This window comes from Nicotiana tomentosiformis, chromosome 2 (genome assembly GCF_000390325.3).
Source record: "Nicotiana tomentosiformis chromosome 2, ASM39032v3, whole genome shotgun sequence".
In the NCBI taxonomy this organism is placed as follows: domain Eukaryota; kingdom Viridiplantae; phylum Streptophyta; class Magnoliopsida; order Solanales; family Solanaceae; genus Nicotiana; species Nicotiana tomentosiformis.
In genome coordinates, this window is record NC_090813.1 from 31,349,482 (window position 1) to 31,369,103 (window position 19,622).

Sequence of the window (19,622 nt, forward strand, 5' to 3'; positions counted from 1 at the left end):
TACGGACCTTAGGCGCAAGTGCGAGCAGGTGCGAGAAGATCTGGACTTGGCAGTTTCCGCAAGTGCGAAGAATTTGTGCGCATCAGCGGCTCTGCAGAAGCGGATTCTGGGGCGCAGAAGCGAGAGAAAGCGCAGGTGTGGTTTGGACATGCGCACATGCAGTTGCGCAGAAGCGGCTAGTTATGTCGCAGGTGCGGTCACGCCTGGGCAGAAGGCTTATAATCGAGGGTTTGGCCATTTTTACCATATTTTGAGTTTTAGACCTCGGTTTAGGGAGATTCTTTGTGGGGTTTTCAAGCAAATTTATTGGGTTAGTGTTCTTCACCTAGAATTTAATATATTCCATGATTTTATCTTTATTTTTATCATTTAATTTGTACTCTGAGTTGAGGAAAATGGTGGTTTTTGAAGAAAATATTCAAAATGAAAAATCATGATTTGAGGGACGAAATGGAATCAAAATTTGATAATTTTAGTATGGTTGAACTCGTATTGGAATGGGAGTTCGGGTTTTGTGAAATTCGTTGGGTTCCGAGGTGCGGGCCCGGGGTCGACTTTTGAGTCGATTTTTAGATTTTGATAAAGATTGAGGTTTTATGATCCGAAATAGTTTCTTATGAGTTTTATTTGTGCTTTGAAGTTATTTTGGTTAGATTTGAGCCACCCGGAGGCCATTTCACCTGAGAAGTTCATTTTAGAGTATCGGTCTGTCTTCTCCGAGGTAAGTATCTTGCCTAACTTCGTGTGGGAGAACTACCCCTTAGGATTTGAGTCTTCTATGCTAATTATAGTCCGTGTACGCGAGGTGACGAGTATGTGCTCGGATTTATTTGTGGAAAGCTGGCCTTTTAGGGTTCTCAGGTCCTTGTATTCACTGATTATGCAGTTGTTATGTTATGGATACGTCTCTTAATTACTAGTTTCGCCTCTACATGCTTTAATTAGAATTAATTGCTTCATGATCTGCCCTTGTTGCTTATTTGAGTCATCTGTGCCTTAACTGAAATTGTTATCTGGTCTATTGCCATGTTATCTTCCCCTAACTACTTATCTCTTTTGTAATCGTTCATCTTTAATTGAAGCTATGATTATCTTTCTGCGGCTTAGCCCTAATTGAATTTGTTGTATCTCCTTCTTAATTGTCCAACCTTAAAAGAAGTTAGATATCTTATATTCTAATTGTCCTTATTTGGAATTATTCGCCTTGTGTTAGCTCCCTCGTTGTCGAACTGTGCATTGTGAACCGTTGTTATATAATATTTTTTTTCTTGTTGAGTTGTTCTTATTATGACTAGAATTCTCTATTGTGGCTACTCCTTGTGAACTAGTTCTACCATTTCCTTGTGATTTAAAGTTCCTGATTTGATTTACTTGCCGCACTCTTATATTTATTGTCATTATTGCTATTGTACTTGTTGTTGTGATACACGAGGTTTCTGTCGTGCAGTTGTTAATGTGATGCACGAGGTTTCTGCCGTGCCATGGTTACTATTGATATTTGCACATGCGGCGTAACAAGACGGGATATATATATATATATATGGGGCGGTTGCACATGTGGCAAGACAAGGTGGGAATATTACTATGCATGTGTGGCGAGATAAGGCGGGCATTTATTTTACTATTGCACACGTGGCGAGACAAGGTGGGCTATGTCAGGGATTGATTTGTGATGACTTGTGATGGCCATGGGGCATTTTGTTGTTGTTGTTTGTTGCACATTTACTTTTGAGACTACGAGACGGTATCTCGGGAGTGCCCTTTGTTGACACCTCTCTATGGTTGCACTTGTCTTTGGTTATTTTGTATTTCCTTGTTGTATTATGTTGGCTTGGGCTTTTTAGTACGAGACTCTAATGATTTATATTCGTGGTTTTTACCGATTTTTGATGACTGATTTGTTTTAAATAAAAGAAGTTACTATCATGTTTTAAATTAATAAGTTTACATCTAAGACAATAGATTATCTGATGTTATTGAAATTGAAATGTCATTTTTCTCTACTCAAACAATTTCTAAAATAAACTCATTTTTTTGTTGAATTCTTAGTTTGTCTAAAAATTGTAACCTTACTTTATTAAAAATAAATATCTTATGTATTGCAATAATTAGCACGAGAGTTGTCAGCGCGGATATGAAGTGTAATGAGGGCACAGGATGCCTGGTGTTAAGGTTCAGGTATTGGGACCCGTGAGTTGTGAATAGTATGAGGTTCGGTACCTCGTGGAGTTATTGACTAAAACCTGGTATGAAAGTGGTCGGTTGTTCAGTTGTTACTTGTCCTTTCTTTATCTGTGATTAACGGATTTAGGTTGTGTTTCCGTTCGTTCTTCTATGTCATTATTATGATGTTCCGCTGTGAGTTGTTGTTTTCCTTCCTTATTGAAATTTTCGTATTATTTGCCACTTCGCATAGTCTTTATGTGGATATCATACTCTGTTGTTCCTATACTTATACTTGTTCAGGTTATTTTGTCCAGTAGGTGTCTTGACTGTTCCTCGTCACTACTCCACCAAGGTTAGTCTTGATACTTGTTGGCTACCGTCGTGGTGTACTCATACTACACTTCTGCATATTTTTGTGTAAATCCAGGTATTTCGAAGTCAGATGATCATTAGCTAGCTATGCGGATTGATGCTATGGAGACTCAAGGTAAACCTGTTGCTGCGTTCGCAGTCTTCGAAGTCACCTTTTGATCTGTATTCACACTGTTTACTTTAATTCAAACAGTTGTATTTAGAAAATGTAGCAAACTCTGTAGAGCCTATGACTTGTACTACCGGTTTTGGGAATTGTAATTTTTTTTTTGGAGATGTTATTTAACTATTGTTGTTATTCAGTAAATGTTAGGCTTACCTAGTCCCTAAGACTAGGGTGCCATCACGATACCCAACAGAGGGAAAATTGGGTGCCATCACGATACCCAACGGAGGGAAAAAAGCGACCGTACTAGAACCGCAGGACTCGGGGAATGCCTTACACTCGGGGCCTATTGTGCTACTTGTTTGCTTTTTACCGCTCTGATATTGTTGAACTGTACATTATAAATTGTCTTCTCACGCATCCCCTCTGAGTCTTTTTGAAATTAAAATTGGGCATTTGCTTGACATAGCCCGCTTTCTTTGAGATAGCTGAGGTGCTTGCCACCTGGTGAATGATTTTTAGCCACACATATTTTAGGCGGGGAGCACTATCAGCTAAGCCGAAAAGCAATGCTATCGGTACGCTAACCCTCCTCGGCTCGAGTTGTTCGCTCGAGTAAGCTAGTCTAGATACATTCTCCATCAAGATTTAAACCTAGAAGAACAAACCTCATGTCGGATATCCCTAGTATGTTTTCTTTATTTGCATCACGTGCATTTGACTTAGCAGGTGCGGCGCAGGGGCCGAGTTCTGTTTTAGGACAGGTACCTTTTTGAGACCATTATGTCATGTTATGTTCTACTTGTTGCATTATATGGGAGGCTTGCATGTTGACCGACTTTAGCATAAATCAGTTGAATGAACAAAAATAATGATGTGGTCTAGTGCATATGATTTTTAAAGATTAATTTTCATTAAAAAATCAAAAAACATAACAAGAAGAGAAACATAGTTATTTTCACCGAACTACGCGGGTCTAATTCTCACCGGATGTGAGATACGTAGGCAAACCTCATCGGTTCCGGCCCCAATTTTCAAAAATTCAAAAATATTTTCATTTAATTCCTTCAATAGAAATCTTTCCTTAGAAAATCCCAAATAAAAAAAATATTTTATTTCTTTTTAGAAGTCTTTCATTAGAAAAAGAAAATAAAATCAAAATCCAAAAATACTTTTTTTTTCCTTCTTTAGAAGTCTTTCTTCGGAAAAAATAAATAAAAATCGAAATTAAAAAATATATATTTTTTCTTTCTTCTTTAGAAGTCTTTCTTTTAAAAAATTCTCAAAAAACAAAAATCAAAATCCAAAAAAACAATATTTTCTTTCTTCCGAAAATTACCAAAAGAAAAACATAAAAAAAATATATTAAAAAAAATCAAAATCCAAAAATATTTTCTTTATTCTTAAAGAAGTTTTCCTTTCAAAAATTTTCCAAAAAAAAAAATCAAAATTCAAAAATATTTTCCTTGTTAGAAGCTTTCGTGGTTTGTTTTGTATATGAGTAAAAAAAGAGTTAGTTTATTTATTATTTCTGATCTTTTCTTGAACTACGAATGATCTGATTCATACGGCGTCGTGATACGTAGGCAATCCCCATCGGATTCGATCATAGCCATAAATAAATTGAGTGAAAAAATAAACCGAAAAAGAGAAAACAATTGAGTGAAAAAGAAAGAAAAGAGTGACAAAAAAATAACAGAGAAAAATAAAGAGTAAAAAACAACAAAAAGAGAAAGAAAAAGTAATCAAGATATGAAAATAAAAAAAAGAAAAAAAAAGGCTCCCTAGAAGGAATCAGTTCACCCATGTCAGTGAATCATACTCGAGCATGTTCCAAAAGCTAGTCAGGCTAGGTCTACTGCAGCTAGTAGCCCTGAACCGGCCAAACCCTGAGTCCCCAACACATCGGGCTAATGCTAGATGTGAATACCACTCTGGAGCAGTGGGACATGATACGAAAGACTGTTGGATTCTTAAGAGAGAAGTGGAAGACCTCACCTAGGTCAAGACAATAGTGCTTAGGGATGAAGAGGCCCCTAATATGATGGACAATCCTCTGCCTACTCACACCATTGGGCCAGTAGTCAGAATGATCTGTGAAGATGAGGAATTTGATCAAGCACTGAAAGCCACAGTAGCCATTGCCGCGACAGAAGAGAAACCTAAAAACGGGCGCCAAACCTGAAAAGTTCTCTGTCATATAGGAGTCTCGGTAGCCGGTCTTGCTATCTTTTCTGCATCTGGATTATTTCAGGATGTAATCCGGATGTTTTACTTTTATTGTCTTACTTTCTGATGTAAACCCTTCTATCTTTAAAAAATTTTAAAAAATCAAATCAAATGAAATTAATATTTCATTGTACAGGAATGTCTCTTTTCTTATTCTTGTCACCTTCCATATTCTCTTTAAAGTTCTGTTAATGCAGATTTTAATGGCGTGACATGCTTGAGGACTTCATGCCTAGATCCTAAAACGCTGTTAGACTTCAAAATAATGAATCAAGAATCAGAATGCAATGAAGATAAGTTTAAGGAAATAAAATAAAGACTCGGAATAGCTAAAGGAAAATTGGCTCTAGATTGAAAAGGTCCATACATTGTAACAAGAGTACTGCCAAAAAGGAGCTTTGTATTTGGGAGATATTGAAGAAAATGTATCCGTGCCAGCTGTCAATACAGACGCAGTCAAAAGGTATTATGTTTGACCCTTTTACGCAGCTTTAATGCTCTCTGATTGGGATGACGAAGGCTTTCATTCTCGCTATCCAAACACTATCAACCTTTTGCAAACCCTTTGAGCCGGTTACCTTTTCTTTGATTACCCTCTTTGGAACCTGAAAGTGTTATTAAAAAAAAAAGACAAAAGAAAATGAAAGAAACAAATGATAAAAAAGGAAAAGGAAAGGAAAAAAGAAAAAGAAAAAGAAAATAAAACAAAAATCCAAACAAGTTCTTGTTACTTGAACTATGTTCGACTTGATTCCGAAAGGATACATAGGCAGCCTCTCTCTGGGGTTCAGTCACACCAACAAAAAAATCCACATTCCCAAAATAAAAAGAAAGAGATTGAAACTGGGGCAGATGTTACAATTAGTTCGGCGATGGTTTCGCCTGAAAGGTTCCAAAGTTGTAATTCAATCCAAATGCTTTTCAAGTCCTTCCGATCAATCAATGAGAATGTTCAAGAATTGGAGGATACAATTACTTGGATCTGATACAAACAAATGAGAGAAATAAAATAAGAGAGTCTTATTTGGTGAAAACCCTCACGGGCATCGTAGGGCGATTGCGAGCAGAGAAAATAAAAATGAGAGAGTCTTGTTAGTGAAAACCCGCAAAGGGCACTATAAGGCAATAGTGAGAAGAGAAATGAGGGAGGTCAGTTGGTGAAAACCCGCAAAAGGCACTACTGATCGAAAAGAGGATCTTTACATCCATTAGCATCGACACAGTCCTGGGCAAGGTTTCTCGATTTCGAGGGAAAATTTGTGATCAATTGCTGAGAGTCGAACGGTTTACACAGATCAAGCATCCAGTCCAAAAGGTATGTTATGTTCATTGAAGTCCGCATGTACTCCTAGATAAGTCCTTCTTTAATTTCTGTTCCCCAAAAAGGACAACTCTTGTTTAAACCCATTCTCCATTCCATTATTGTTTTTCTTTGAATCCCTTTCGGTATAACTTCGTGCCAAAATAAAGGCAAAAAAAGGATGGTAAGAGCGATTACAGGGCTCTCGTTTGAAGTGAACAGATACTTTGAAAAGGTACCCAACCTCGGTAAGGGCATCAAGGCCACAAACTGACCACCACTTTGAACACTCATGATTTTTCTTTGTTTGCAACAGGAACAAAGCAGTGCATAATGGCGATTCCTAAAGGACGAATGTCACCAAAGGTAGGTTTCCACAAAATCTCCATTTTCTTTTATTTTAAGAATGCATCACTATTGTTCATACAAATCATTTTCGTAGCTTAACCAAGGTAGAATCTTTTCGCCTAGGGGATCCAGCTCATAGTTCCGAGTAGAAGTACTCTTCGCTCAGGATGTTTTACATAGCTTAACCCAGGTAGAACCTTTTTCGCCTAGGGGGATCTAGCTCATATTTCCGGGTAGAAGTAGTCTTCGCCCAGGCTTATTTTTCGTAGCTTAACCCAGCTAGAACCTTTTTCGCCTAGGGGGATCCAGCTTATAGTTTTGAGTAGAAGTACTCTTCGCTCAGGTTGTTTTACGTAGCTTAACCCATGTAGAACCTTTTCGCTTAAGGGGATCCAGCTCATAGTTCCGGGTAGAAGCACTCTTTGCTCGAGTTGTTTTACAGTAGCTTAACTCAGGTAGAACCATTTCACCTAGGGGGATTCAGCTCATAGTTCCTGGTAGAAGTACTCTTCGCTCAAGTTGTTTTACAGTAACTTAACCTAGGTAGAACTATTTCGCCTAGGGGGATCCAGCTCATAGTTCCAGGTAGAAGTACTTTTCGCTCAGGATATTTTACATAGCTTAACCCAGGTAGAACCTCTTTCGCCTAGGGGGATCTAGCTCATAGTTCCGGGTAGAAGTACTCTTCGCCCGCGATGTTTTACGCAGCTTAACCCAGGTAGAACCTTTTCGCCTAGGGAGATCCAGCTCATAGTTTCGGGTAGAAGTACTCTTCGCCCAGGCTGTTTTTCGTAGCTTAACCCAGGTAGAACCTTTTCACCTAGGGGGATCCAGCTCATAGTTTCAGGTAGAAGTACTCTTCACTCAGGTTATTTTACGTAGCTTAACCCAGGTAGAAACTTTTCGCCTAGGGGGATCCAACTCATATTCCGGGTAGAAGTACTCTTCGCCCAGGTTGGCTTTTCACAGTTTAACCCAGGTAGAACCTTTTTGCCCAGGGGATTCATTTTCATTTCAGTAATACATGACACCAACCCCTAGTTACATTTCTTTTCCGTAATACATGGTCCCATCCCCCGATTACATTTTCTTTCAGTAATACAGGACGTCATCCTATGATTACATTATTTTCAGTAATACAGGGTACCAACCCCTGATTACATTCTTTTTCCGTAATACAGGGTACCAACCCCTGGTTATATTTCCTTACCGGTATCAGGGTACATCAATCCCTAGTCATTTTTCTAACATAGTGTCTCCACTCCCTAGTTGATGTTTATATTAGACATAAAGTCTCCACTCCCTAGTCTCTTTTCCAGCATAGGGTCTCCACTCCCTAGTTGACTTTATTTTTAGACATAGGCACTCCCTAGTCATTTTTCCAACATAGGGTCTCCACTCCCTAGTTGATTTTTATTTCAGACATATGGTCTCAATTCCCTAGTCATTTTTCCAGCATAGGGTCTCAACTCCCTAGTTTCTTTCATTTTATACATAGGGTCTCCATTCCCTAGTCTCTATTTTTTTTTGGGATACACCATTCCCGACCTTTTATTGCTTTTAATAAAGAAGTAGTTTAGAATTTTGTTACAATAACTCACGAAATTTTCCTAGTGCAAACTGGGGCAAAAAATTTTCTTTCGTTTGTTTGTTTTGGTGTCTGAGTAGGTTTACCTCGAGGCACAGGGTTCGAAATGACCAAAAGAAGAAGTCTCAATTCAGAATAAAAGAAAAGAAAAAATAGGTGAATCCAAAATGCAAAAGTAGTTAAAAGATGTGGAGTGCTCAAGACATGACTGAAGCCACGAGCATTGGAGTCCCGTTTTGATTAGAAGAAGATATAGAACAATGAACTAGCACCTACAGTTAGCGAGCATCAAGGTTTAGATCAGAGTCTGTATGAAGAACCAGTCAAGACTCAAGATCAAGTTTCAGAAGATTCATAGATAGAAATCTTGTAACTCATAGCTGATAGGCTTATCTAGTTTCTTTTTTATTTTGATATAATAGCAGGACCGCAGACCGGAGCCTCGACGGAACCTCACTCGACTCCTCAACTCATCATTCCACCATTCTCCTTGAACTACAGGCGGCCTGATTCCCCTATAACCCGGGATATGTAGGTTGTCCAAAACCAGGATTCGGTTACACCCTATCTTTTATTTCTTTTCCTTTTGAATAACAGTTTGGTCAAAAATTAGTCACATGGCTCACCTAGTCTTTGCCTTCAGCTGTGAGCACCTAATTTTTTTACTATACTTGAAATTTTATCACTTTCTACTATGTAAATATTTTTAGAAAATTAGTATATATATGTTTTTAGCTTTGTTACATTTTTTAAATATAGGTTAAGAATTAAAAATAATTTAAAAGGTCAAATTATTAATTTTAGTTTTTTTTTATTTTTTATCTTTATTTTAAAATAAAATAAATTTTTAAAAAAAACCAAAAAAATTAAATATTTTTTAAAATTTTTGAATGGGAATAAAATAATAGGAAAATTAAAAGTATGGAATAAAAAAAAGTAAAAGTAAGTGAAAATTAAAAAAAGAAAAGTAAAATAAGTGAAAATAAAAAAAAGAAAAGTAAAAAAAGTGAAAAATTAAAAAAAATAAAAGTAAAGGAAAGTGGTGAATTATTTTTTTTAAAAAAAGAAGAAAAATGGAAAGTGGGAATTCTTTTTAATTAAAAAATAATAAAATAATAAAATTAAAAAATAATAAATAAATAAATCTGAAAAAATTCCAAAATTTTTTTCTATAAATAGAAGTGAAATGTGAGGAGAATGGGGAAAAAGAGGAAAAAAAGAGAGAGAGAGAGAGAGAGAGAGAGAGAGAGGAGGGAATTGAGAGAAATTATTTTTCTTCTTCTACGCTAAGGTAATTTCTACTTATTTCATTCTTTCTTCGTCTTTCTTTCGAAAAATCCATCAATTCATCACCCAAAAACCAACAAAAAAAATATTTCAAAACATCCCTTTTCATACGCCAAACAGTGAAGTCAATAGTCGAGGTCGAGAATTCCGTTGGAGCTTCGTTCACTAGCTTTGATGTTCTTCTTCGCTTATGCTTGTTCGGTGTTCGTCTTAGTTATTGTACCTGTTCTTGGAGACTCATTTAATTGGAAATTTTGCATTACAGGTTTATTCTTTCCTTTGTTCTTTTTATCTTACTTCATGTGATTTTATTTATTTGCCTTTAAATTTTATAAATAATAATGTAAATTAGTCCTTAAAAGCTATATGCTTACACTACTAGAAATTTGGCAAAAACCGACCAAGGTCGACCGACCAACTTTGGTTGGTCAAAAAACCGACCAAAGTTGGTCGGTTTTTCAAAATATTTTTTTTTAATTTTTTTTTTTTACGAAACCGAGCAACTTTGGTCGGTTTTCTTTGGCGTAAAAATGCGGGAAACTATTTTTGAGTCTCGCGAAATTTATGTTTCAAGAAACCGACCAACTTTGGTCGGTTTTTCAATTAAAATAAATAAATATTAATATTAAAAAAATAGACCAAAATTGGTCGGTTAATTCGGCGGGTCATTTAAAAAAATCGACCAACTTTGGTCGGTAATTTTACTTTTTAATAAAACCGACCAACTTTGGTCGGTTATTTTTGTGCGAAAATATAATTAAAGAGTATAAATCAAATAAAAGACTGTCTTAAAACAAAATGTACCAATGGTCTAGTAGTAGAATAGTATCCTGCCACAGTACAGACCCCGATTCGATTCCCATATGGTGAATCTATTTATTACATAATTAAAATACCGACCAACATTGGTCGGAAAAAACCGACCAACTTTGGTCGATTTTTTTTGCAATATTTTTTTTTGAATTTAATTGACCCGACCAAAGTTGGTCGGTAATTTCCGACCAACTTTGGTCGGTATTCCTTTCCGACCACAAAAATACCGTCCACACGTAAATGGTCGCGTTTTGATCGATTTTTGGCCATTACCGACCAGCGTTGGTCGATTTTTTTGTCGGTTTTTATCGGATTTCTAGTAGTGTTAATTATGTTTCTGGAAATATGGTATTCAAATTTGCTTTAAAGTTGGGAAGATTTTGACCCTAATAAGTTTGGGCTTCAATTGTTGGGCTTCAATTGTTGGGCTATAGGGTATTGGTATATGATGGTTTATTTATTCAAATATCTAAAATTATATACTTCTTCCACAAGTAAATCCATAATTCATGACCTCACAATAATCTCAAAGTTTAGGAAGAATAATGAACATTGTTAGAGTGCTTTAGGCGCGCTTTTAATTAGTTTATCGCGATTATGTATACGTTCACGTGACATAATTTTGATTTTTAAAATTAAGATCGAAGTATGTGTTCGCGCAACTTTGGTCAAAATAATCTTAATATAATAAAATGCTATTAATTGTGTACATATACGCGTGACATGATTTTGACACAATAAACAAAACGGATTCACACACATGATTTGTTTCAAAGATAATTTTATATTTTAATAATTAAAAGCGGATCGATAAATCATGAAAATCAATAAATCACAGTTTATCCAAAATTAATTCAAGCCAAATGTAGTCAATAAAGCGACCGTGCTAGAACCACGGGACTCGGGGAATGCCTTACACCTTCTCCCCGGTCAACAGAATTCCTTACCCAGACTTTATTTTCGCAGACCAATAATAATAGAGTCAAACCTTCCTTTGACTAGGGATTCAAATAAAATGTGACTTGGAACGCCCAAAAATATCAATTCCAAGTGGCGACTTTGTAAATAAAATAATTCCTACTCAAATTTGTCACTTTAATTGGAAAATTTTTTTAACCCATAACAATCCATAATATATATATAGGGGGTATAAAAGGGGCGTGACATTGATTATCTTTCTGCGGCTTAGCCCTAATTGAATTTGTTATATCTCCTTCTTTATTGTCCAACCTTAAAAAAAGTTAGATATCTTATATTCTAATTGTCCTTATTTGGAATTATTCGCATCGTGTTAGCTCCCTCATTGTCGAACTGTGCATTGTGAACCGTTGTTACATAATATTTCTTTCTTGTTGAGTTGTTCTTATTATGACTAAAATTCTCTATTGTGGCTACTTCTTGTGAACTAGTTCTATAGTTTCCTTGTGATTTAAAGTTCTTGATTTGATTTACTTGCCGTACTCTTGTATTTATTGTCATTGTTGATGTTGTCCTTGTTGTTGTGATACAGGAGGTTTCTGCCGTGCGGTTATTATTATGGGGTTGCACGAGATTTCTGCCATGCCATGGTTACTATTGATATTTGCACATGCGGCGTAACAAGGCGGGATATATATATATATATATATATATATATATATATATATATATATATATATATATATATATATATATATATATATATAGGGGGGAGGGTTGCACATGTGGCAAGACAAGATGGGAATATTACTATGCATGTGTGGCGAGATAAGGCGGGCATTTATTTTACTATTGCACACGTGGCGAGACAAGGTGGGCTATGTCAGGGATTGATTTGTGATGACTTGTGATGGCCATGGGGCATTTTGTTGTTGTTGTTTGTTGCACATTTACTTTTGGGACTACGAGACGGTATCTCGGGAGTGCCCTTTGTTGACACCTCTCTATGGTTGCACTTGTCTTTGGTTATTTTATATTTCCTTGTTGTATTATGTTGGCTTGGGCTTTTTAGTACGAGACTGTGATGATTTATATTCCTGATTTTTACCGATTTTTGATGACTGAATTGTTTTAAATAAAAGAAGTTACTATCATATTTTAAATTAATAAATTTTACATCCGAGACAATAGATTATCTGATGTTATTGAAATTGAAATGTCAATTTTCTCTACTCAAATTATTTCTAAAATAAACTCATTTTTTTGTTGAATTCTTACTTGGTCTAAAAATTGTAACCTTACTTTATTGAAAATAAATATCTTATGTATTGCAATAATTGGCACAAGAGTTGTCAGTGTGGATATGAAGTGTAATGAGGGCACAATATGCCTGGTGTTAAGGTCCAGGTATTGGGACTCGTGAGCTGTGAATAGTCTGAGGTTCGATACCTCGTTGAGTTATTGACTAAAACCTGGTATGAAAGCGGTCGGTTGTTGAGTTGTTACTTGTCCTTTCTTTATCTGTGATTAACGGATTTAGGTTGTGTTTCCGTTCGTTCTTCTATGTCATTATTATGGTGCTCCGCTGTGAGTTGTTGTTTTCCTTCCTTATTGAAATTTTCGTATTATTTTCCACTTCGCGTAGTCTTTATGTGGATATCATACTCTATTGTTCCTATACTTATACTTGTTCAGGTTATTTAGTCCAATAGGTGTCTTGACTGTTCCTCGTCACTACTCTATCCAGGTTAGTCTTGATACTTGTTGGCTACCGCCGTGGTGTACTCATACTACACTTCTGCACATTTTTGTGTAGATCCAGGTATTTCGAAGTCAGATGATTATTAGCTAGTTATGCGGATTGCTGCTGTGGAGACTCAAGGTAAACCTGTTGCTGCGTTCGCAGTCTTTGGAGTCACCTTTTGATCTGTATTCACACTGTTTACTTTATTTCAAACAGTTGTATTTAGAAAATGTAGCAAACTCTGTAGAGCTTATGACTTGTACTACCGGTTTTGGAAATTATAATTTTTTTTAGATGTTATTTAATTATTGTTGTTATTCAGTAAATGTTAGGCTTACCTAATCCCTAAGACTAGGTACCATCAAGATACCCAACGGAAGGAAAATTGGGTCGTGACACTTATTTTCTTCAGTTTGCTTAGCTTATAAGTCTTTCAACCCTATTAGTACTTGTTATCTATGATCTTAAAGATATGTAACCTCCAAGGTAACATGATTAACTTACCATATGTACTTTAAAAAATGATCTCATTTCTAAGCTTACATCAATTTACTTATGACGTACTCTCACGTACGAAAATATGAGGTGTAATAAATTTTACTATACCAACAAGAGTATAAAAGAGAGTACAAAATTAGAGTAAACATTCTAATTAATTTCAAAAACCCTAAGAGAATAACCTCACAAAATCACTCCAAAGAAAGGGTTTACACAAGTAGTTCCCAACACTAAATCTCATACAAAGTATCTTAATAAATGAGGAAAGTAAGAAACAAGAAATAAAGACTCAAAGTCTTGTTGGTGTGAATAAAATGAACTAATGACCTTTACTTTTATAGGCAAAAAAAACTTGACCTCTTAATAGTAACAAAAAATACAAACTTGTATAAATAATATACACTACACCATGTAATATTTTTGGGTGCAAAGAATACTAACAACAACAAACTGTATTCTCGTTAGCACACAAACGAATTTTGACAGTGATTTCTAGCTCAAATACACAACCTCTATTCACCTTGATCAATTTTTCATCCCCGAATTCGAACTTCACATCTGGGCATTAAACTTCGAGCTTCAAAGCTCGTTCGTGAATCGGTGAGAAGGTTGCGGAGCAGTGGGAAGGTCGCCGCCGGTGGAACCATTTCCGGCACCATTGTATGCGAAACAGAAGTTTCGCCAAAAATTGTCGAAGTTGAAGTGTTGGCTAAAGCAAAGCAGAATTTTTCTGCTGTATGCAAAGCAGAAGTGTCAGCGGCAACTGTGTAAGAAAATAAGGATTAAAGCCGAGTTGAGAGCTGGGCAAATAGCCGGTTATATTCGCTAATTACCTTTTCTAGTCATATACATAAATTATACAGTAATTATACATATATAATATATAAATTATGCATATATTATAGCTCCCCATGCTATTTCTAGTTAAGATGGGTATATTCCCTTTTATTTTTCTACTACATGTCCCAGAGAGCACAGCCCTAGTCCAACAGTACATAGAGCTTTGCGCATTTCTGTCTACATTAATAGCTACTATGTTTTATCTCTTTGCTCTATTAAGAAACTCCAACAGAAAGGAATATCTTTCAGGCCTGTGAATTTGTGCTTATTTTTTACTGCCTGATTTTGACATTGCAGTTCAGTTGGATGACCAAGTATTTAGTAGAGGGCACAACGGCAATGTATAACATATCAGCAAGTATTCAGACAGATCTGCATTCGGAGCAAGGAAGATCAGCAAGGGAGACAAACCTACTTCTCCACTAAGGTAGGATAGTTTCACCTATTTCACTGAAACTTGTATAGGTAGAAGCTGTACTAAAGCATTGCTCAAGTCAGTATTTTGTTTAAATCCTCAGAAAACTTCAAAAGTTGTTTAGTACTACCTATCCTTGAGTCTTATGAGATGGTGTGGCTACGTGTTTTCAAACATATGAGAGCTTAAAGAAAGACATGGGGGTGTTGGTTGGTTGTGGTGGAACAAGAGGATGCCTTCACTTTATGCACTCTCTCAACAGAAGTGTGTTTCATTAGATTCACCTATACAAAAAACTAAATATCAAGTGCCATTGGTGATCTATTTCATTTGAACATAAGCATTCCCCTAGAAAAATGTTAAGGAAATTGACATCATTTATTTTTCCAGTGTTCTGATTTAGAAGGTGAACAGTGAGGTGTCTTGTAACAAGATTAGAATTCTGCGACAATTTAGAGGCTAAGCTCTTATACTAGATTCACCTTGGCCTTTTGCATCTTTGTAGGCTTTGTATTAGTAAAGCACCATGATATTATTGACAATTCATTCCGGTGATGATAAAAGTTCACTTAAGAGTTATATTCTTGATGATAAGGGATCCACCTACTTTTATCTTTCTCAATAATAGAAGCATAATAGATTCGTGTCCTTACGAAATCCTGTAACATATTCTGCTGATGTATTAGTTTCTCATAGTAGTGAAATACATTTTGGCAGAATGTCTCTATTTTGTCAGAAAATTTGCTTTCTGAAGTTGATACTGCTCCATTTGCCAAAGGACACTATCAAAACAGAACTTGAACTACCACATCCTTCCATTGCTCAAATGCACCATGGAAAGCGCTGCTTTCCTCCTCTTGTCAAAATTGAAAGGAGATTCCTCTTGAATAATGTTTTATGTTTTCAGCATCGCAATGTCTGGCTTGGTCATCTACATGCAAATATATAAGCATAAGACTCGTACAAACGGCTTTTAGTAGATAATCTTCTACTACTCTTTATTGGCTTCAGAAGCTTCAGATATGAATAGAGAGTTCAGGTACTCAAGGGAATTATTAAATACACATCTGATAGTCAATCATAGGCACATTTTAACAGCAGATTGTTTATCTATTTTCCAATTCTATTAATGTCTTGGACAATCTGCTTGTGGCTTAATATGCTCATGAAATTGGTTTGTTTTTCTTAAACCAAAGATTGAATTCAAATGGGGCTATATCTCTCCAAGTGCACCACATAACTTACCAAGTAAAGTGATTTAAGCCAAGTGTAATGGTGTTTTAGCATAAATGCAAAATCTTCAGTTATTCTATCCAAGTAGAATACATAAGGATGATCAATTGTTCACAGAAAAATATGTAACTTTACCACTAAATGATCATTCAAAGTACCAAATAATTAACACCACGTCAAAATTATAAGTTGACACTTTCCTTATAACTTGTAGAAAGACACAACTAATCTCATTTACAATCTTGAAGAACCTTTGAAAGATCTTTGAAAAAACACAAACAACGATAGCGTGCATAGTATGGGCACTCCCATCTAGTTACTAAAGAAACCTGATGCAGCACTTCAATGTTTCCTACAAGAAATGGCATAGATATACACACCAAGAACACATGCAAACATTAACAACTATTTGTTGCTTATTTCTTTGGAATGTGGAAAGAATGACAGAAAAATGATTTACTGCATGATAAACTTGATATCTGGATTTCTTATTGACTTGAGCCACATATCCGCCATTACACGTGATGATATGCTCCATAGCAAATCTTGGCCTTTTACTGCTGAAGCTTTCTTTACTTTCTTCCCCATTTTACCAAGTCCATAAGCCACCAGCCACTGCATTGCAGTCAATCTCTGCTTTTCTGTGTCCCATGCATTCTTCTTTTCTCCACTCCCAACTCTCAATCCGCCAATCGCCAAACATGCTATTTTAAACTTCTTGTCCTCATCGATATCATTAGTTTTCTCATCAATATGAACTGCTTGAATCAGTGCTATCATAGGTCCTCCGACTGGCTCGAACTGCCTCAATGGATCCCTCAGTTGAACCACAACAGATATCATTACATTATTGCTTTTGTCATCTTTTTCCCAATCTTCAAGTGGAACTGCGGACTCCAGCGGATGACCATGGTCATCTTTCTTGTTTGCTGAATGTGGGGAAACATCAAAAGGCGCCTCTTCTTCCGCGATATCTGCCTGAATTTTCAGGGCTTCGATGGTCATTGCCTCCATTTTCTGCAGTGTGAACGCTAGAATTTCGTCCACTGTCAATGGTTCGTCACTGATATTCCAAATCCCTGTAGAAATCCTCTCATTTCGGCTTGTGTTCATCGCTGTTGCCATTGATTTCACTGCTGCAACTGTACGAGCAGCAGTTGAGCTGGCACCTACTTCTTTATTCCTCCCTTGAATAATTGCTGAAGCAATGCCTTCAAAAGCTATCTGCTCTGCTGTTTTCCCCACGAGTTCTTCCATTGGCATCATTGATAAGATCTTGGAGGTAAATTCTTCCATCCCAATAGCTGCCATCCTCTGGAATATTTCAAATCCATTCATAGACGACAAAATTGATGGAAAAACAAATGGTTTTGATATCTGCATTGCAAGTTTTGGGGTGTCTTTTCTAGAAACAACAGTATTAAGAGGATTCATGGCCGCCAAGAAACCTCCGTTCCTTGTTTGAACCACACAACCCAACCCCTTACCAAGATCTGGTATAAATATGACCGATTCTCTCTTTTCGCTATTTTCATCTCCTTGCGGCTTTGATGTTGGGATTTCTTGAAGATCCGTCTTAAACTGATTAGTGCCACCTGAATCTTCGAGCATTTGAAGAAATTCCCTTGTCACATTTTCCTCATCCGCATCCAACCTTTGTGATTCAGAGTCGTCATCCTCTGTCTTGACTTGATTTTCATCTTTAAACATGGATTCAAGAGCTTTGATTTGCTGAGCAATGGAATCAAGTGCTGACAATCTAGTCAAATGATGCTGATCATGCACAATCTCCTTAACTACCTCATGACTTGATACTGATCTTTTGTCAGAATTTCCTTCAGATTGTTCTTCTTCTTCTGCGTCTTCCTCTTCTTCTTTTACTTCTACTTCTTTTTTTGCTTCATCTTTATCTTGAATTTCAACTCCTTTGTCCACAACATCAAACTCCGGGAGATCAAGATCCTCTGCTTTTGACTCTGGTTCCTTTTCAGGCTCAGCATCTAGATTCAGCTCATCAATTCCTTGAAGATTTGGTGTTGTTCCTGTTTGTGAAGGAGTCCAATTAGATGAACTTAGGCTAGTCATTCTTGGACTTGGGACACTAAAAGATGTTTTGGATTGCTTTCGAGCAAATGATGACGATGAATAGTTCACATTTTTTCCCGTCTTTTGCCCCTCAACCTGGCTGTAAATTCCAATTCCACCATCTTTCTCCATTATCTGAAATCCCAATTTCAGAACTAGCTCCCCCCCTTTGGCCTTCCCTGAAAGAGTATAGCTCGTGTCCCATTGGCGAATTCGGTTGCCTTCAAAGCTCTTTTCTATGGACTCCTGAATCATTTCACTCAAATCTACTAAGTTCTTTCCAAAATCAAGCTCCTCTGCATCCACAGCAAACACATATATCGAAAATGGACGTGGCTCGAATTTAAAGCGAGTTCCACTACTACCAATAGTAGTAGCAGGGGTATAATAAACATGGCACCTAATGAAAAGGGTCTCTTCAAAATCAGCAGCTCCCTGAGTAACTCTAGATGGCATGGTTTGTACTGCTCCTTCTTTAGTTTCCTTTTTTCTAACACAAACTGATAGCCGTAGCCCGTTCATGGATGTAGGTAGTCCCTGAACTGTGACGACTTCAACTGAGAACAAACAGCTTAGCTTTTGCTTACCAATGTGAGCGAGAGCCCGAATTGGTTTCCAGCTCCATAGGCCTTTTTTCTCGGAGTTGGACTCGGCTTTGCTATCCAACTTCTTCAGTGACTTGGTGCTGCTGCTCTGTTGTTGTATGATATTGTCCTCGCTCTCGATATCCATCTTTGGACGAGAACGCCATGGCGACAATGACATGCGCCTCGACCTCTGCTTAGGATTGATGGCACTGTCATCATTTTTAACACTGGTTATTGGATCATCAGCGATAGCGATTGGAGGGACAGACGTTCGAGGAAGGACAAGGGAGGCAGTTCTTCGGGTTGTGCTAGTTGAAGAAGTGTTTGGCTGATAGAGTGTTTCACTAAGTGCTTCGAGTTCTTGTAATAACTGTGTATTGGAATTCCTTCTAGTATTTGTGATGTAATCAGCCATTGTAATGAAACTCTGAGAAAACAGAAGAAAGAAAATGTTGGTAAAAGGCTTGCCAAAGTAAAGATGATTATTGGCAAGTAGTGGAAGAGATATGAGGGCAGTTTGATCAGAGAGGTGTTTGGATGGAGATGAGAAGATTGATGTGGGCATTTGAGGACTGGAAACTTCCTTGTATAAATGGTGAGTAGGATGTATTGCTTGGTGCTTTTTGAACCAGGTATTTGCATTAGTTTTGTATGTGAAGGATAAGGCAAGAACGTTTGTCTCTCTCTCTCTCTGGCAATTCCCCTGCCCCACTGACAGTTGTCCATTTTTGGCAAACAGTACTACGGACTCCGTTCACTTTTACTTGTCCAAAGTGGACTTAGCACGCCCCTTAAGAAATAATAGGTGAAATATATATTTTACTATAAAACCCATAATAATGATTTTATTTTGAGAAGTCTTGGAATATGATTTGTGAAATGAGTAATTATGATAAGGGTAAAATAGGAAAAAATATATGGTCTTCTTTTGATTTACTAAAATTGATAAGTAAAAGTAAAAATATATTTTTAGTATAGTGGACAAGTTCTAATACCATCTCTACTTCCAATAATTAACTAGCGTCAAAAATATATCATCTGCACAAAGGTTCAATTTCCGGAACTCAGTTGGCATTAGGCCAAAGAGTTTTAC

The 19,622-nt window shown here is 36.7% G+C and overlaps 1 protein-coding gene across 1 annotated transcript; it reads right to left on the bottom strand.

The window, feature by feature from the left end:
• Positions 1 to 15,176: 15,176 nt before the first annotated feature.
• On the bottom strand, positions 15,177 to 19,135 carry LOC104090343 (protein PLASTID MOVEMENT IMPAIRED 1). Its single transcript, XM_009595407.4, has 2 exons — positions 16,318 to 19,135; positions 15,177 to 15,555 (listed from the first exon to the last, which is right to left on the bottom strand). Exons 1-2 carry the CDS (start codon positions 19,092 to 19,094, stop codon positions 15,552 to 15,554), a joined length of 2,781 nt encoding a protein of 926 aa, XP_009593702.1. The 5' UTR covers positions 19,095 to 19,135; the 3' UTR covers positions 15,177 to 15,551.
• Positions 19,136 to 19,622: the final 487 nt, after the last annotated feature.

What these genes read in the sequence shown, in the direction of transcription:
- LOC104090343 (XM_009595407.4), bottom strand. Translation starts at nt 19,094, where the DNA reads ATGCCCACATCAATCTTCTCATCTCCATCCAAACACCTCTCTGATCAA.